The sequence below is a fragment of the Centropristis striata genome, chromosome 14, assembly GCF_030273125.1.
Source record: "Centropristis striata isolate RG_2023a ecotype Rhode Island chromosome 14, C.striata_1.0, whole genome shotgun sequence".
In the NCBI taxonomy this organism is placed as follows: domain Eukaryota; kingdom Metazoa; phylum Chordata; class Actinopteri; order Perciformes; family Serranidae; genus Centropristis; species Centropristis striata.
Genome location: NC_081530.1, coordinates 25588882 through 25606659, shown reverse-complemented (window position 1 = coordinate 25606659; position 17778 = coordinate 25588882). Strand labels below are relative to the sequence as shown.

The 17778-nt window shown below is 36.0% G+C and overlaps 1 protein-coding gene across 1 annotated transcript; it reads left to right on the top strand.

The window, feature by feature from the left end:
- Positions 1-4642: 4642 nt before the first annotated feature.
- On the top strand, positions 4643-16984 carry ptpn2b (protein tyrosine phosphatase non-receptor type 2b). The gene is made up of 10 exons (XM_059350553.1): positions 4643-4871; positions 6058-6148; positions 6272-6372; positions 8347-8445; positions 10509-10646; positions 11331-11540; positions 12008-12169; positions 12453-12637; positions 12743-12838; positions 16062-16984. The coding sequence occupies exons 1-10, from the start codon at positions 4815-4817 to the stop codon at positions 16081-16083; spliced, it is 1161 nt and encodes a 386-aa protein (XP_059206536.1). The 5' UTR covers positions 4643-4814; the 3' UTR covers positions 16084-16984.
- The last annotated feature ends 794 nt before the right edge of the window (positions 16985-17778 follow it).

Sequence of the window (17778 nt, the reverse complement as noted above, 5' to 3'; positions counted from 1 at the left end):
ATATAGTACCATAGAGGAAGAAAACAAAAATAATCAAGAATCTTCTTTCTTTCTTTCTTTCTTTCTTTCTTTCTTTCTTTCTTTCTTTCTTTCTTTCTTTCTTTCTTTTTGTCTCTGTCTGTCTGTCTGTCTGTTTCTTTCTTTCTTTCTTTTTCTTTCCTTCCTTTCTTTCTTTTTTCCTTCTCTCTTTCTTTCTTTCTTTCTTATTTTTTTCTATTTTCTTTTTTTTTTTTTTTTTACAATTAATGAAAAATGATTTTATTATTATGTTATTACTAACCCTCTGGGCAGACAGAGAAAGACAGGAGAGGTCGGGTTGTTTGCCTTTTCCTACTTGTATTTGTCTTATATATGTTTTATTTTATTTTCTATTTTCTGTATTTTTATCCATTGTGTTTTTCTTTGCATAATTATATATATATATATATTGTAAATATATATATTTATATATTATATATATGTTGTAAATATAAATTCAATTCAATTGTATTCCAATTTCTAAAAAATAATTTATCCAATAAATTCAACTTGCGTTTTTCCCCCCTTTGTTGTATGTATTGTATTGTTTGACATATTTAATTCTTCTGCAAAAAAGCATGTTTGAGTTTTCCCATCTCGAGCCATGATTGCAGTTAAATACAAGGCCACACTGAGTAAAATGTAAAAATAGCATCAACTTCCTGAAACGGCTTGGGGTTCAGAGAGTTAAACACCAAAGCACACACTAAATTACTTTTATCAATTTTACATAAGATAATATGGTTTTTCTCTTATTTTTTAGCTACTTTTCTCAGCCGGAACACTTTAACCTGATAGCAGCTGTTTACTTGACAGTACCAGCCAGTGTTTACCTAGCAGTGTAAATACTGCCACCCTGTGGCCACTGAAGAGCAGTTTATAATACATCAATCCTGAATTAGGTCCCTCCCACCACGTAGGGACATTATAGTACATGTACACACGACTTGTTTTTGTCACAAAGACTACATCCACTCCATAAGGATTCATCTAATTATGTTATGGACTTATCTATAAACATTAAAGTCCTTTTCCTAACATTTGCTTAATTCCAAATGTAACTTTAACCAACAATTAAGTCTTAATACACACACACACACACACACACACACACACACACACTGCTTGCTGCTCTCTGTAGTCTCACATTGCTTGCCTGCAGACTCCCCTCCAGGTCTTTTCTTAACATACTTTTTCAAGAAAAAAGACCAATGACAAAGTTAAACTTCATCCTTGAGTTCATAAAGGTTTTATGTTTTTAGTTGTCAGATTCCCCTGAGGCTTCTGGATATTTGTCAGTAGTTTGAAAGAGAACATTGTGTTCAACTTGTTTGTCATGTGTGATCACTTCTCACAGCATTTACAATCTGATGATAAAGCTGAACATAATGTTCCAAATTAAATTCCCCCTCAGAGAATTACAATCCCAGTTTGACAACAATGCAACCTATTGTGTACATGTATCTAATCTGTAATCATCACTTTAATGCATAATGTATATTCTCTCTCACAATTAAATTGCCGTTTTCATGACCACATGATTGTCTCCTGCATCATTTTGGTGTAATCCAGTATAATATATAATCACATTTCTTGGTTCTGTGGTTCAGGATCTTAACTCAGTTTAAAATAATGTTTTGTGTGTTTTGAACAATGCCTGTCCAAACAAGGTTGTTGTATGCTGATTATCAGTCTCAGGGGGATCATCACACAACTGCAAGGTGTCTTTATATTTCAGACACGTTCAAACATGTCTGGCATTTAATAAAGCAGACAATCTCGTGAGGATTTTTTTTAAATCTCTGTTTCCTAGTAACCTGGCTCAAAAAGAGAAGTAAATGAAAGAAAAAAAACAAACACTCTAATCAATTACCTGGGACATAAAAATAGACCTATTTGAGGTGGAAGGGAAAATGTAACATTAGAAATGTTGCTTTTGACCTCTTTGTTGACCTGTAATCAGTCTCATTAGAATCAGATTACTGAGGTGTTGTCCAGCACAAAGAGCGTCAAATTTCTTCTTAATCTGAATATCTTCGGTTTGGGACTGTTGGACAAAGAAAACAAGCAATTTGAATATGTCACAATGGGTTCTGCAAAATGGTAATGGGCATTTGTTTGTAATTATTGGTCTGTTTTTATGTTTTAGGAACAAACTGCCAACTGATTACTCGAATAACAAACATAGAAATACTCAGATTTGGTTTTGTTTTCACTTGCAATTTGAATTGGAACAAATGAAACTAAAATAAAAAATAAAACGAAACCTTAACAACATAGCAAATACTGTCCAACTTATTCACATATGAAAACCTTTTCCAAATAATATAAATCACTTAAAAATCGATAAGATAAGATAAGATAAGATAAGATAAGATAAGATAAGATAAGATAAGATAAGATAAGATAAGATAAGATAAGGACATAAATAAATAGAATAAGAGCTATGAAAGTTGTAGGAGTGGAAAAACGTACTGGTCTTTGCTTTTTCTGTTTCGAGGGTTAACTTGTGACAGAGTGATCCTAGTCAACTGCTTAGCATTGATATTTGCTTGTGGAATCATAAATGTTTTCTTGGTACCAACCATTATAGATAACTGCTGTTTGCATAACAGCACCAATCACATTGGCAGTTTGTGTTTTGTTAAGATAAAATTCTAGTCTATTATTCATGAAAGGGTTTTAATAAGTGTTGCTTTGTGAATTTTTGTCAATGTTACGTATGAACAGCATTATAGGCTAATATATACTGTGAATGATACTTAGTGTTGTCTGTATTGACATTGAAAAATAGAAACAAAATATGGGATGTAATGTGGTAAGACTTTATAACATACTATAGTGTAGCACAATACAGTATAGTATACTATGAGATATAAGACATATGTATGTATGTTATATATACAATCACATATATATAAACACATACAAATACAGCAGTAACAATGTATTAATAAATAAAATAAGAGGTATAAAACATGAATATAAGAGTAGTGAAAATGTACTTATAGTTACTTTTGTAAAAAAAAAAAGATTTATACAAGAGCAATTACAGACAAAGTTATGAGGCAAAGTGACACAGTATGGTTAATAACAGTGGGTCTACCATAACAGGCTAATAAATACTGTGAATGATACTTAGTGATGTCTGTATTCATATAGAATAATATAAATATAATATAGCATATAATGGCGTAAGACTTTATAACATATTATTAAGTCAAAACTAAAAAAAACCGAAGGAGATAAGACGTGCAGAGTCAGTAACTTCTCTGAAATCACTTCTTAAAACCCACTTTTATAGACTTGCTATTATGTAATGCTTTCTATCTCACCACTCCTTTTTACTTCTTCACTTTTTACTTCTTTTTTTTTTAACTTCTTTTACCTTTTTCCATTTTCTGTGTATCTGAGAATGTCCTGCTCGGTCTCTTATTGTTTTTCTTGTAATGTAAGAATTGTTGTTATCCTTGTGGCATCATTCTCTGTGTAATTAACTGCTCTCTGTTAAAGCACTTCTAAACTGCTGTTTTTAAAAGGTGCTATATAAATGTAATAATAATAAAAGGGTATTATTATTATATTACAATAATGTAGCCCCATACAGTGTAGTATAGTATGAGTATATGTATGTATATTATATATAAAACAGATGTTCAGTCAAAGTCAAAGCCAAATATGACATGTCACAAGTAATTTTATTGAAAGCGTTTATTTAAATGAATATGAATACTGTATAACAACAGGAGAGTGTTGTTGTTGTTGTTTTTTTAAATCAAAGCTCCATAAAGTGCACATTAAAATAAATAAAAATAGCTTAAATAAAAATAGCTTAAATAAAATAGAAATGAAATAAAATAGGCTATTCTTTTTCTGAAATAAATATATTTATATGAGAAAAAAATAACAAATATTACAAAATAACTAAATATGACAAACGCTAGTTAGAGGAGCACCTATATATAAAGAAATTTAAAAAAAAGATAACTATATTGATATATGCGATATGGTCTATTTCCATATCACATTATATATAAAATACATAAAATATATTTACAAATGCCTGATCCCAATTCTATAGAACTTTGCAACACATCTCTTTTTTCCTCTCTGAAATATCCACACATATATACAAGCACTTATAAATACAAAGTACACACACACTTACACACACACTCACACACACATACGCATCGATAGTATTTACAAAAAAATCCCCCATTGGTCTGTCTGTCTGTCTGTCCGTCTGTCTTTCTGCTGATTTGCTCATCAGCATACATGTATGGCCACACAATAACCCTCCTCCTACTTATTAACTATCAGAAATCAATGTTAACAACAACTGGTGTTGTAAATATCAACCTTTTTATTTCTTTTTATTATTTACCTTATTTTCTGTTTAAGTTGTTTGACCTCTTCTTGTTCTGTAAATAATAATAAAGTGGGGTGGTGGTGGTGGGCTGTAATGTACTGTAATGTACAGGATAAATGAACTTATCAGGTGAAATTGTGCTTATTGCTTTGAGCTGTGTGACATCTCATGAGTTCACTGAATATCTTCGCTGCGTTTGTTTTTGACAGCTCCTGCAGGACCTCCGTTGACGCATGCGCACATATGACTTCTTCATATGTCAACTGGCTCAGACAACGGACAAACAGCGCGATCGGTTAGCGGAGGGAAGTGATAACTCTTTGACCAAAAGCTTCTCCGGCATAAAATAAGTAATGAAGTAGATAGTCGGACAGCTAATCACACATACCTGGATCACAACAGACTGGCACTGCCACGGTGAAAGATGGACAAGGAGTTTGAAGACATAGACTCGGAGGGCCGGTGGCAAAAACTCTACCTAGTAAGTCTGTTAGCATAGCTAGCATAAAGCTAACAGACAGAACTCCAACCGCGCATTAATTTAGCGAGCTAACAGTTCGGCTAGCTCATCAAATATCCCATATTTAACCTGGTATTTATCGCCAGGTTTCTCAAGGTTTTGTTTTATTTCCGTTTTATTATTCTTTCTCAGTTTGTCTATAGACAATGTAACACTTTAATATGACAACGTAGCTTAAATGTCACCGTAAGCTTAGTCAGTGTTCTAAACTGGTGCATGTGGTTGAAGCTAAATTATGTTGTTATTCAGTCGTTTGGCTTTTATACCACAGTAACAGTATTATCATTAAGACGTACCCAGTAAATGTAACATGGTGAACTTTTAAGAATTTAGTTTCGCTTGGTGTTTAAAATAACTCCCAGTACTGCACCTCCACAACTGAAAAGCTTACTACAACTGAGTGGTAATAAGTATTTATAAATATTGTATAGTTTTGGGGGTAATGGCTGATATTTGCATGTATATTTGAAACCTCGACTGATTTATATTATTTTGAACGTCTGTTAAATGCATTAGCTGTATTAGTGTCTTTGTCGACCTGCACAGGGACTACAGATGGAAATTAACTGTAGCTAAATCTGGTACAATTGTGTCTCTTCTCTTTATTTGAGATTATTATTGTTGCTGTATGTGGTCCCTGACTAACTAAATTGCTCCTCTTCACAAGTACAAGCCTATGGTTTAGGCACTGCACCCAAGCTGTTTGTCAATCTGGATAGCATGTAAACTAACTAAATTACTTTTAGCATCTAATGGTTGCAGCTGGTCTCCGGTGGACCTATTTAGAGGGTTTTGTTTAAGCTCTGTGTGTTGATTGTTTATTACCTGTGCTGCAGTAGCTTTTCCAATTTTATGGTCACAGATGTGGTTCAAATTATGTGAAATGCATGTGTTTTATATAAAAATGTAAAACATTTCTTGGGGGAGAACCTTCAAACCTCATGCCAAACCTAGGGTAAACACTGGATAAGTTGTATAATGTTCGTACATTGTGATTATTGTACAAATACATTTGATGAGGATATTACTGGTTCCCTGCTTGATAATATCAAATGTCTGTCATGGTGCTAAACATTTGTATTTCATGTAATCTTGTTGTGCATGTGGTTATTTCTTGTTTTTAAACAAATCTTTTCATTGTCTTCAGGAAATTAGAAATCAGTCCCATGAGTGCTCCTACAAAGTGGCAAAGTGTCCAGAGAATCGAAACCGAAACAGATACAGAGATGTCAGTCCATGTAGGTAAACATTTGTGGAAAGTCCAAACTGTTGACACAGTGTGATGTTTCTCTAAACCATTTATAATGTCGGTCAGTTAACAACAGATTCTCAAATAACTTTCTCTCTCATGCTGCCTGCAGTTGATCACAGTCGGGTGAAGCTGAAGAGCACAGAAAATGACTACATCAATGCAAGTCTGGTAGTAATGGAGGAAGCCCAGAGAAGTTACATATTGACCCAGGCAAGTCCAAGGCTTTTCATTCCAGTAAAAACAATCGTTAATGCAGGTCTATTTTTACAACCTTAGTTTGTTGATGTTATCAGAAAACTTATGGCTGAAGAGAAAATAAGTGTGTAGATTGTCTGAGCAGCCAGTGTTTTTTCCTGGACTGGACAATGAATAATGTGTTTTGTCACTGAGTGTGATGGCTAAGGGCTTGTTTAATTTAACGTAATAATTTAGTGATGAGTAGAGTCTCGGCATAACTGTAACAGCAGGAGTTTATGTGGTTTTGAAACAAATTGTGTATGTTTATGTTAAAGTGGATTTTCTAATGCTATACCTTTTGAAATATTTAGTAATTTACCTAATAGTAGAATCCTATTTAAATTTTAACACTAAATAAGGATATTTATAAAAGTCTAATATTTATCTACATTGATTCATACTAGCACAGAAAATAATTCAATTAATGTAATTTCTTTATTTAACAGACATGTCAATGTTGAGGTCGAACAGTATTTTGCATTTATGTACACTTGTAAAATTGCAAATTGAGATTGAGATCAATCAACAAATGTGTTCTATACTTTTTCGTCCTAACACCCTTCCCTACAGACAATGCTGTTAGTGTATTGCCATGCACATGCAAACAATAGCCTTGTTCATAAACCCATAGAGATGAGTTCTATAGTGGAGCGTAACGCTATTGAAATGTGTCAAAAGTCACCAAGCTGACATCTAATGACAAAGTAACAACCTAAACAGGTGTTAAATCATTTTTCTGTTTTTGATGGTAGCCTCGTGGCAGAGCGATCTTAGTCAACTACTTAGCATTGGTATGTGCTTGTGGGATCATAAATGTTTTCTTGGTACCCACCATTATTTTCATGGTAACTGCTATTTAAATATCAGTTTTGTAAAGTTGCATATACAGTTGCATTTGTCAAGCCAAATCAACATTGGGTTCCAAAACTGAAACCTAACACAGGGGCATCTTCATCCCACACAACTTTGAATATCCTCTAATCTTCAATGAAAGGGCAAATAACCACATCATTTTTCATGTGATTTTTTTAAAACTTTTTGCTAGCATGACCACAAAAAACAGAGACTGGGCTGATAAAATGTATTCTTGTTGAAGCCCCTGAGAGTTTTCTAAATTCAGCATGACAAGCCTGAAATACTGAAATATCTAGTTTATTGCAGTAATTGTGAGTGTAGTCTTTCTAAATAATTTTTGTATGATTAGATAGCAGGTAGACATTTTTGGGATGTTATTGAGCAAAAATGTCAACCTTTGTGATATTGTGTTTATTAGGTGCTATGTATGTATGTATATATGTATAGAATTTGGTGGCAATTATTTGAGATGCAGGAAAGCTAGATTATAGTTTGAAATGATGAGACTGAGAAACCGTGAGAAATCAATAATACTTGCTTTTGTTCAGATAATTGTAGGTATCCTGAAATTATTAAACTCTAAATTTAAATAGTTTTTATATCCAAATTTGCATGACTTTAAACAGTGTGTTACTCTACATAATTGCTTTCCTCTCAGTGACACATTTCAATGAACTTAGTCATGACAAAAAACGAGCAAAGCTCTGATTACATCTCAGCATTTTCCATGTCTTTGTGTGTGTTATGTATTCTGTTTTATTGAGAGACATTTGACATTTAAAGATTTTGCACCTTAGAGAGTGCAGTTTTCTCATATCAACCACATGATAACCTTTAGCAGTCTTGACCTTTTTAAATAAACACTTGTTTGTTCCCCAGTTATCAGATTATTAAAAACAGTCCCCCGCCTAATGTATTCAGTGCTTTGTCAAGCCTAAAAGATTAAGTACATTTCCATTGCAAATGATTTCCCAGTGCCCCACTGGACTCATTTCCTTGTGCCACGAAACTGATGTGACGTGTGTGTGTGTGTGTGTGTGTGTGTGTGTGTGTGTGTGTGTGTGTGTGTGTGTGTGTTGTCGTCGTCCACAGGGCCCCCTCAGGAACACATGTGGTCACTTTTGGCTCATGATCTGGGAGCAGAAGTCCAAGGCAGTTGTCATGCTCAACAGGGTCATTGAGAAAGGCTCAGTAAGTACACAAGAATAAAAAGGCATCACATTGTCTGGTTTGACATCTGTTATTTGTCTGGTGTGTACACTCCCACACACACAGACTGCAGAAATATTGAATCAACCACAGAAAGACTTGTCATATGCACATATTAATCAGCAACACACTCAGCCTGCTCACAGGGAAATAATTTATGCAACTAGTTTATAGGTTGTACTGATTAGTTTGAAGCTTTGAAGCTTCATCCATCTTTTCTTTTTTAGAATGTGTATTCATTTTGTTTCTGCACAATGAAGCTACACTAATATTATTAGTATTATCCTATTTGTAGAATAAGATTCCAGTGGTGGGAGCGTAGGATTACTTCAAAATCTTCCTTATCCGAAATTCACTCTCAGTACAACCCTTACTTGTTTGATTAATCTTTGTTTAAATGGTCCACTGTGAGGCTTCACTCTCCTGTCAGCAGGATAACAGGAATTCAGTGTTTTGACAGCGTGTTCACAGATGTATGTGAGGAACTGGGACGCAGCCCGACCTCTCAGCTCTTTTTAAATCCAGTGATCCTGTGATGTGCCGATTAAACACACGCACACACACGTATACCAACACTGTCTCACCCAGAGCAGCTGTGATCTCTCTCTTTCTCAGTAAAGCAGCTGGAATGGATCTCACAGGGTCATGAGATTCACTCACTGTTTTCTTGGAAACCGAAGATAAAGAGTACCTAGTCGGATATTATTAACCTCACAAGGATCTTTTATGTAGGACAGCTCTCCAATTCTGCAGAGGGGAGATTACATAAGGGACTTATCCCCAACAGTACTTGCCATTGTTTGTTTACTATGAATCCTGTTTGTGTAGATATCACCTAAGTATTTCACAGTATTTGACTGCAGTTCTAATAGGATCTGCAGTTATTTTGGAATTTAGCCAGATTCTGATCTTAACTTTGTCTGAGCGAGAGTAGATTGTGTCCACTGCTGGAAAATAATTATAATAATAATAATGATGATGACAATGATGATAATAAGAATAAGAATAATACATTAAAATATATAATAATGTATGCACATTTCATACAAGAAATGCAGCTCAACATGCCTTACAAAAAAGACATTTAAGTACCTAAAATTTAAATAAATTAATATAAATTCTTAAAGTTTATGATTTATGCATATTCTAGGCTTTATTCAAAATTAATTTCTGTAGATTTAAAAAAAATATTTCTAACATAGTGGTGCAGTAAAGTACAGCGTGGTGTAACAACTAGTCACAAAATTAAAATACTTGAGACGCATTGTAAAAATTAAATCTATTCATAACATCAATCATCTTGACTAATCGATGATTTAACTGTTGTCATGTTCGCATTAAGTCAAGTAGTCAATTAAACTTTGCTACCAGTTGGCGCCAGAAATAGTTGTTCACTTGTCTATTATTTTATATATTCCATACACATTTGCACACTCCAGTATTATAATTATTGGGCATGTTTCCAAGATTTATTTTCCTAAATAATATTTGTTTTAAATGTTTTTTGCTAACTTTTAGTGAGTTGTTGTCATGTTTTGTAGGCTGTGTGCAAAGTTCCACACATTTCATAAGCTTTGATGAATGATTTGGTTGTTGTAAAATGTGATTAACGATTTCCAATAGGTCTTATATTATTTGCAACATTTTTACAGACAATGTATTATCCTAATAGATTAAATCATGCATAATTAAATATACTTCTTTCTTGCTTTTAGACTAGTTGAGTAGCATAAGTTTCCATTTAATCATCAGGGAAATTAGTTGTTGGGGAACATTGTGTAGTATATGAGTGTAATTGTGACCAGCTAAATGTGCAGCTATTTGTGGGGAGAGAGAAGAGGATGTTTATCCTCACAATTATGTGATTTATTCTCCAGCTCTCCTCTCACTGCTGAGGATCAAACTGTCCTCCTGTTACTTGTCAGCTGCTTTGCCTCAGGGCCACTTAGCTAGCATCTGCTTTAAATCAGCTTAATTTCTTTGTCGTATGTTTAATTTCTATGGTATCTCTTACCATCTTTGTCTCTTTTCTCCTTGTGTGACAGGAAAAGTGTGCCCAGTACTGGCCCACAGCGGAGGAGAGGGAGATGGCCTTCAGGGACACGCGCTTCTTGGTCACGCTGCTGTCAGAGGACACCAAGTCTTACTACACCACCAGAGTGTTGGAGCTGCAGAATATGAGTGTAAGCCACAGTTTTACTTATAACTAGAGGCAAAAAAAAAGTCTCAAAGGAGAACTGAAATGGTTCAAGGGTGTCCAAACACATCACAGGACCTGTGCTGAAAATAACTTTATTTTCAGTCCTCTTTCAGTTTATTTTCTGTTTTCAGAGACTTTCAGACAGATAAGAGTCTTTCATTCTCCCACACACACCAAAGTATCTGCATTGTGTGTAGGTGTTGAGCAGATGCAAATTAAATGTAGATTATACTGCATAGCAATTTTAGTATACAAATTAAGCTTATGCTTAAATTACAATGTTGCTCCTGCAAACTGCATTTTTTAAAGCAGAAGTTCTCCCAAACTTTATTGGAATGCAATATTTTGCCTGTTTTCTTATATTAAAAATGAACTTAAATTTGTTTTAAAATGACAACTAAAAATTAGCTGCTGAAATTATTTGCGGAAAAAAAAGCATGAGAAAGAAGTGCTTTAATGTCTTTATGTGCTGTTTTGGTGTGGCAAGTTTTCAGAGAATTTCAGGCTTCTTGCAGGAATTGAAAGTGAAACTGTTGAACATGCATACTTAGTTCAGCTCTGAAATACTATCACCTCAAACACAACAGATAAAATCAGCACTGGTGGGCTGTAAAGAAATAAAAATTTTGTTCATGCCAGTAAGGCCTCTGTTTGTCTGCTTTCACAGACGGGGGAGAAGAGAGAGATCTACCACTTTCATTACACCACGTGGCCGGATTTTGGTGTCCCAGAGTCCCCGGCATCCTTCCTAAACTTCCTCTTTAAAGTGCGTGAGTCGGGAGCGTTGGAAGTGGATCACGGGCCGGCTGTGGTGCACTGCAGCGCCGGAATTGGACGATCAGGGACGTTTTCATTAGTCGACACGTGTGTGGTCTTGGTAAGTCCTACCTGTTTGTTTGTATCAGTGTTTTCATATTCCATCGTTTGACGGGATGCATTTGAATTGTCATTTAGGCCTCTGTGTTTGTATACCCCTTTGAAACTGAGCTCAGGTTGCTTTGTTTTTAAATGGTTAACCCATGTTGGCTGACTCGGCTTCGCAAATAAACCATCCTTTTATGTGGTTATGCACAACCTGCAGCTGTAATGCACCATTGTTCTGTTGGCATGCTGGTAAACGCATGAAAACACAATGATGTGGAGGTGAGGAACCAGATCAGTGAAAAATACTACTAGAAAAAGGTCAAATACATTATTTCATCCCAAACCTGTTGCACTGTAATCGCTGTCACAGACTGGCAATGTTTAAAAATGCGTAAGGGCTAAACTTAACCAACAAATTAGTCATCAGACGTCAGAGAACTGGGTTAATCCTGAGCTAAATTACAATTGTCTCCTGTCCAGATGGATAAGAGGAAAGACCCCTCATCAGTAGACATCAAAAGCATCTTGTTGGACATGAGGAAGTACCGCATGGGCCTGATCCAGACCCCAGACCAGCTGCGCTTCTCCTTCATGGCTGTCCTCGAAGGATCCAAGTCCATCATGGGAGACTCCTCTGTACAGGTACCTGGTCCACACACACAATGCTAAGCTAACAATGCTAAGTAAGTAAAAAAAGGCCCTGTTTTTTTCAACCACAAGTTATTCAACTGGCTAATTAATAACCTGAATTTGTTGAAGCCTTAATTAAGTTTCATGTCTGGTACGGTACACTGTAATTTTATATATATTTTGTGTCTGACCGGGTGTTTCCTCAGGTTGGATGTGTTGACCTGGCCAGCAAGCCCTTAAACGTTTGTTTATAGCATCAATATAAAAAAAAAATCTTCCACTTCTCTCTGTGTAGAACCAATGGCGAGAGTTGTCCAGGGAAGATCAGGAGCCGACATCGGACTCTCCCCCCTCAACGGAGCGATACAACGGGAGCCAACGAGGAGGCCAGCTGGAGGAGGGAGGAGACTACAGACAAGATGCCAAAGCACCAGCAACATCTCCATGCAAGGAGCAGGAGCAGGACGGCAGCACGACACAGTCAGTACACTTAGTCTGACCGTTGGTCGTAATCAGTTGATAAATACTCTGAGTAGGCCATTGATGATTTTTTTGTGTTTACTTATTTTCCTTGTTTTAATGCAGCAAAAGACGCAGAGAAGACAGCATTTCCAAATCAGGCACAGCTAAGACACCCCAAAGCAAGCCCAGGACAAATGAGTCTGAGAAGAAGAGAAAAAGGTGATTATGTCTTTTGGCCTCTTACTATTCATACACAAATCAAGTGCACAATGATTAGTCAAGCACCATCACAGTGCCACCTTTGTATTCATGACACGCTGTAATTTATACTGTCAAGTGTGATGCATTTATTTATTAGTCAACACAGCTTGAAGAGCCAGATCTAAATCATCATCCATTGAACAAAAATCTGACCACAAGCTTCCAGTTTTTGCTCCTATTTTACGAGTTGAAATAAAAGATCTAAGACTTTTTATTTCTATGATGCTGCATCTTCAGCAGGATCTTGGTCTAACTGGCAGTATTCTCCTCACGGAAGAATGCAGCTACACCTGTAGCTGTAGTCATGTGAAATACATAGTTCAGAGTGCCCAATAACGGCCTAGATAAAACTGCACATTCAGAGTGGACTTTTACTGTGAGCAGCCCTGGGCACACCTGTGTAACAATCATGCGGTTGAGTCAACAGCTTGATATAAGACACCTTTCAGGTGGATGGATTATCTCTGCAGTTTGAAAGAATTAAACCTTTTGTGTCAATAGAAAAAGTCTTAGATCTCACGAAAAATGGGAACAAAAGTGTTGCATTTATATATTTTTTTCAGCGTATTTCTTAAGAAAACAAGCTGGTGTTGCAAACCCTATAATTTTGTTTCATAATGGGAGATGTAAAAGAAATACCTTTTTCCTCTACATCTGTGATGTAAAAGAGGCGCTAAAGAAGAAAAGATATGAGTCAGTCATTTCTTTGAACCCCACAGAGGAAATCCAGGCAGGCTTTCCCAGTGCGTGACTCAACCTCCTAATAGCAAAAGTTAGACTTCAAGCAGAGTTGAGGCTTTCTTATTTTCTCTTTCCCTCTCTTTCAACATTCTCAGTCATTTAGTGTGAAGCCACCAGTGTAGTTAACTGACGTCTTCTTCATGTTCTCATAAAGGCGAGACAGTTATCCCTGATGAAGCACTTAGTTCTGATGACTGTGCACCTCCAAAAATGGCTCACTAACTCATTTCTCAGAAGCCTTCCTTTGTTGTGTGACATGTCAGTGTTGTTCCAGTAATTCGGCCCAAACGCCGCCGTTTCTGACGAGCTCTTACTCTGCTGTTGTTTTGGTTCTTCTCGGACAGTTTGGGCTGCATTTGCTGCACATGACAAGAGCTGTCCTGTCCAGTGGGGGGCAGTGTATCTTTACCCCCCGCTGCGACAGCAACAACATCCACGAAGAGCACATTTAGAGGACGATGTTTACCCACAGCTTTTAAAAAGAACGCCCACTCTTGTACATGGAGGTGTGTGTGTGTGTGTGTGTGTCTGTGTGTGTGTATGTGTGTGTCTCTGTCTGCTGTGTTTTTATTTCTGTTGAGGTTTTGATCTTGTTTTTTTTCCACGATGCTTGGATCATGTGGTTTGGGGTTGTGTTAATTTTGGCTGCACTCTAGCATGGTGTTTGTTTGTGGTGTGTGTACGTGTACATTTGTGGTTTCAGTGTTGAAGCTCTGAAATGTCAGGTTGAGTTGGAATAGTGCAAGGTGCTAATTCACACTGTGCATCATACATGCAAAGGTGACATCTTTTAATCTCTGCGCAATCCTGCTAAAGGTGATGAGCTTGCCAGTAAAAAAACACTGTTATAATCAACAACAACTAAAGTTGTCACCCCACTAAACCGCCGCTTTGCACATGAACTCGTTGCTATTTTGTTGGCAAGTGAGATAGTCAGAACAGGGAATTAAGAACCGTTGATGAACTCTTGACAATCATACAAAGTACCTCACCACACCATGTGTTGGGGCTCATGATTCTAAGTTTGTTGCATGTTCATGTGGTTTTACTGCTGCTCCAAACTTTCTGAGTTGTTTCATGAGGTCTTTACATTTTTTTTTCACCTCAGCATGGCAGTTTTCCAGAATTGGTTTGTTGGTTTTGAACTGCATCAGTTGTGTTTCAGCCTTGTAAAAGTTTGAATGAAAGTTTGGATGTTTTAAATAAATCAGGAGATTTATTGTCAGGTCTACTGCAAGAGGATTAACTAGGCAAGAGGAATATTGAACATTAATTTTTTTTTGCTTTGTTTACATTTTTTGCTTTACATTGTCTTTTGCTGTAGTTTTTCAAACTAGTTATTTAGGGTTGCAACTAATGACTATTTTCATTATTGTTATTATGCATTGTTTTGTCCAAACCCCCAAAAATAATCACATACAGATACAAGAAAAATAGCTAATTTAAGAAATGCATAAAAGGGAATTTTGCTTTGAAAATTACTTATGGGCGTCACTTTTTGAAGGCGTCCCAAGAAAGAAAATTTAAAAAACCCACTTTGACCTAGTATAGGTTACCGGCAGCCTGCAGTTACTTCTCTGGCCACCATGGCTGCTGCCAGAGTCGGAGATGACAGAAACAACAGGAACGATATAGCAACAGAAACTATAATTTGCATTCTATGATACAAAAGTGTCGTGTTGTGACTCTTCTTTTTGTTTTGCCATTTATACTTTGTTCAACTGACGGGTTAAATAAGTTATCATTACATTTAAAATTAATGTTTTGTTAAATAATAACTTTAACTATATGGTAAAAAAAAATATGACAGTTATATATCACACTTGACATGTAGCATGTCTTTTCAAAGAAGGACTTGAAAATGTAACAATGGCATAGCTTTCAGTGCTGATAAAAGAAAAGTTTGGCTTGTAAAAAAATCGTGATTTGAAGTCTAATCGAAATTGTGGATTTGAATAATTTAATGCTTATTGACTAATTGTTTCTGCTTTACTCTTATATTCAAAGCCCTTCTTCATCATACTGGGAAAAATCCCTGTTTAGCTCACAGATAATCACATCTAATCACATGTTCAAACGCTCTCCAGCAACTCTGAAGATTTTTTCTTGAAACTGTCACAGCTAAGAACATCTGAACACGATGTGACATGCTGCTTATAAACATGATGGCTGCTTTCGCTGCATTTACACTCTAATGTTGGTATGTTCAACGTGATCTCGGATGCCGTATCGTGCCACAGCTCCTGCCTGCAGCCGAGCGCACTTTAATTTAGATTAACACTCTGTGGTTTAGTTTTATCTCACAAACTTGACCAAGCTGAAGATGCTAACTTGATTCTGTTGCATGCGTTCCTTTGATCCCTCCTGAGCTTCACTGACAATGTAAGAAAACAGTGTTTTGAGTTCAACCTCCTTTTAAATACTTTGTGTCTTGTAACAGGGCGAAAACCAGTGACTGCTAACCAGCTCCACCTGCAGCCACACACCGACAGCTCTGGCAGCAAAGCCAACATCGGCAGGGATCTCCAGCTCTCTCCCAACCTCTGTGTCCTTCTTCCTCGACTCCAAACCACTCTTCCTCACCTCCACCTCAACTGCCGCCTCTCTTTATCACTTTTTTTTTATTTTGTCCAAGTCACAGCACATCTCCCTCTTTTTCCTCATATTAGCAGCACGTCACTCCTCAGCCCTCCACCTCACAGCTTTCTCGTGTCTCCTCATCCTCTCTAAACTGTTTACAGCAGACACTTCAACATTCTTTGAAGACAGCACATTTGAAACGACGAACACACCAGCGCTTTCTCCCACAGTTGCACCTCAACCACAGCCTGCGCTGCTTACTGGAGTCAGAAAATCTTTTTTTTTTTTCTTCTGCTTTAAAAATATTATTTGCAGCTTTGTCACTCTATTATGCTTCTTTGCTTTTATGAAAGTAAGACTGATACTAGGAGCTATGCATTGCCAATCTGTAATGCTGTTCATATGTGTATTTTTAGAAAAACCTTTTTTTCAGAGGCAAAAAATAAATATGTTCTATTTTTTATAAGAGATTACTTGAAGTTTTTCACGGAGATGGGGGGTTGGTTAAATGAATAGTACGGCCTCCTCCCACATGAGAAATTCAGTGGCATGTAATGTTTCCATGATGTACATAGTGTTCTTTTTAAAAAGGTGTGTAAAAAGACATATTTTTGCTTGTAAAAAAACACAAAACAAAAAGATGGACGACAATGTTACAGATTTGAATACAGTAGAAAACCTGATTTGATGACTTGTTCTCCTTTTGAAATTAAATTGTCTTAAGTTTCTCTTTCTCTTAGAGTGTAATCTGCAAATAAAACTGGTATTATCTAGTTTACATAACATCCAGTCTTTGCTCTGTTCTGTTTACTGCACCACAAACCTGTTAGGTGATTTCTCATAAGCAGCACCTTTATTCTGTATAAATGATGTCACTTTAGAAATTGATACTATAATGACTGTCTGGTAAATGAGGTCATGAAAGGGCAGGTGTGGCTGCAGGTTTTTGTTCCAATCAAGCAAGAAGAGCACACTTGAAACAAATTAACTGTCAGGACACTTCAGATAATTGAAAGAGTTGAGTGTGCTCCTGCTTAGTTGGAATCATAGTATAGAGATTATTTCTTTATTTATCTTTATAAACAGTCTATGGTTGAACCTTCAGCCACTTCATGGATCAAGTTTGACACTCCTGACTGGACTGTAATCCCTCTTTAGGTCTCAGGTAGCATTAATTAACTTTAAAATGTAGCCTGCGTCTTTGTTTGAAATTTGATGTTTTAACATTCTCTAAATTATGTTTTTTACCATGTTAAAAATTGACAAAAAAGAAATGCATTTTAACTTGTTAATCTTTTTTTTTTTACTGTATTAAAATTGTTTTGCTGCATTCAAATTGATTTAACATATCAAATTACATTTTAACTTGTTAAATATAGAGCGTTTTCCACTTAATATGGAAGTTTTGACATGTAAAATAATGGTTGTTTAATGCATGAAAAACCATGCATTTAAAAAAGGGAAAAGAAAATGTGACTAAGTGACTTAGAGCCAAGAAATAGTCTAGCAAAAAAACAATTGGCAAAACTGCAACTTTTCCTTTTTACAGATTTAACAGATGAGGTATAACATCAAAT

Bases quoted from the DNA above. Each gene is read 5' to 3' on its own strand.
- ptpn2b (XM_059350553.1), top strand. From the start codon at position 4,815: ATGGACAAGGAGTTTGAAGACATAGACTCGGAGGGCCGGTGGCAAAAA. The intron at 6,373-8,346 runs GCAAGTCCAAGG...CGTCGTCCACAG, and splicing joins GAAGTTACATATTGACCCAG to GGCCCCCTCAGGAACACATG. The intron at 8,446-10,508 runs GTAAGTACACAA...CTTGTGTGACAG, and splicing joins GGGTCATTGAGAAAGGCTCA to GAAAAGTGTGCCCAGTACTG.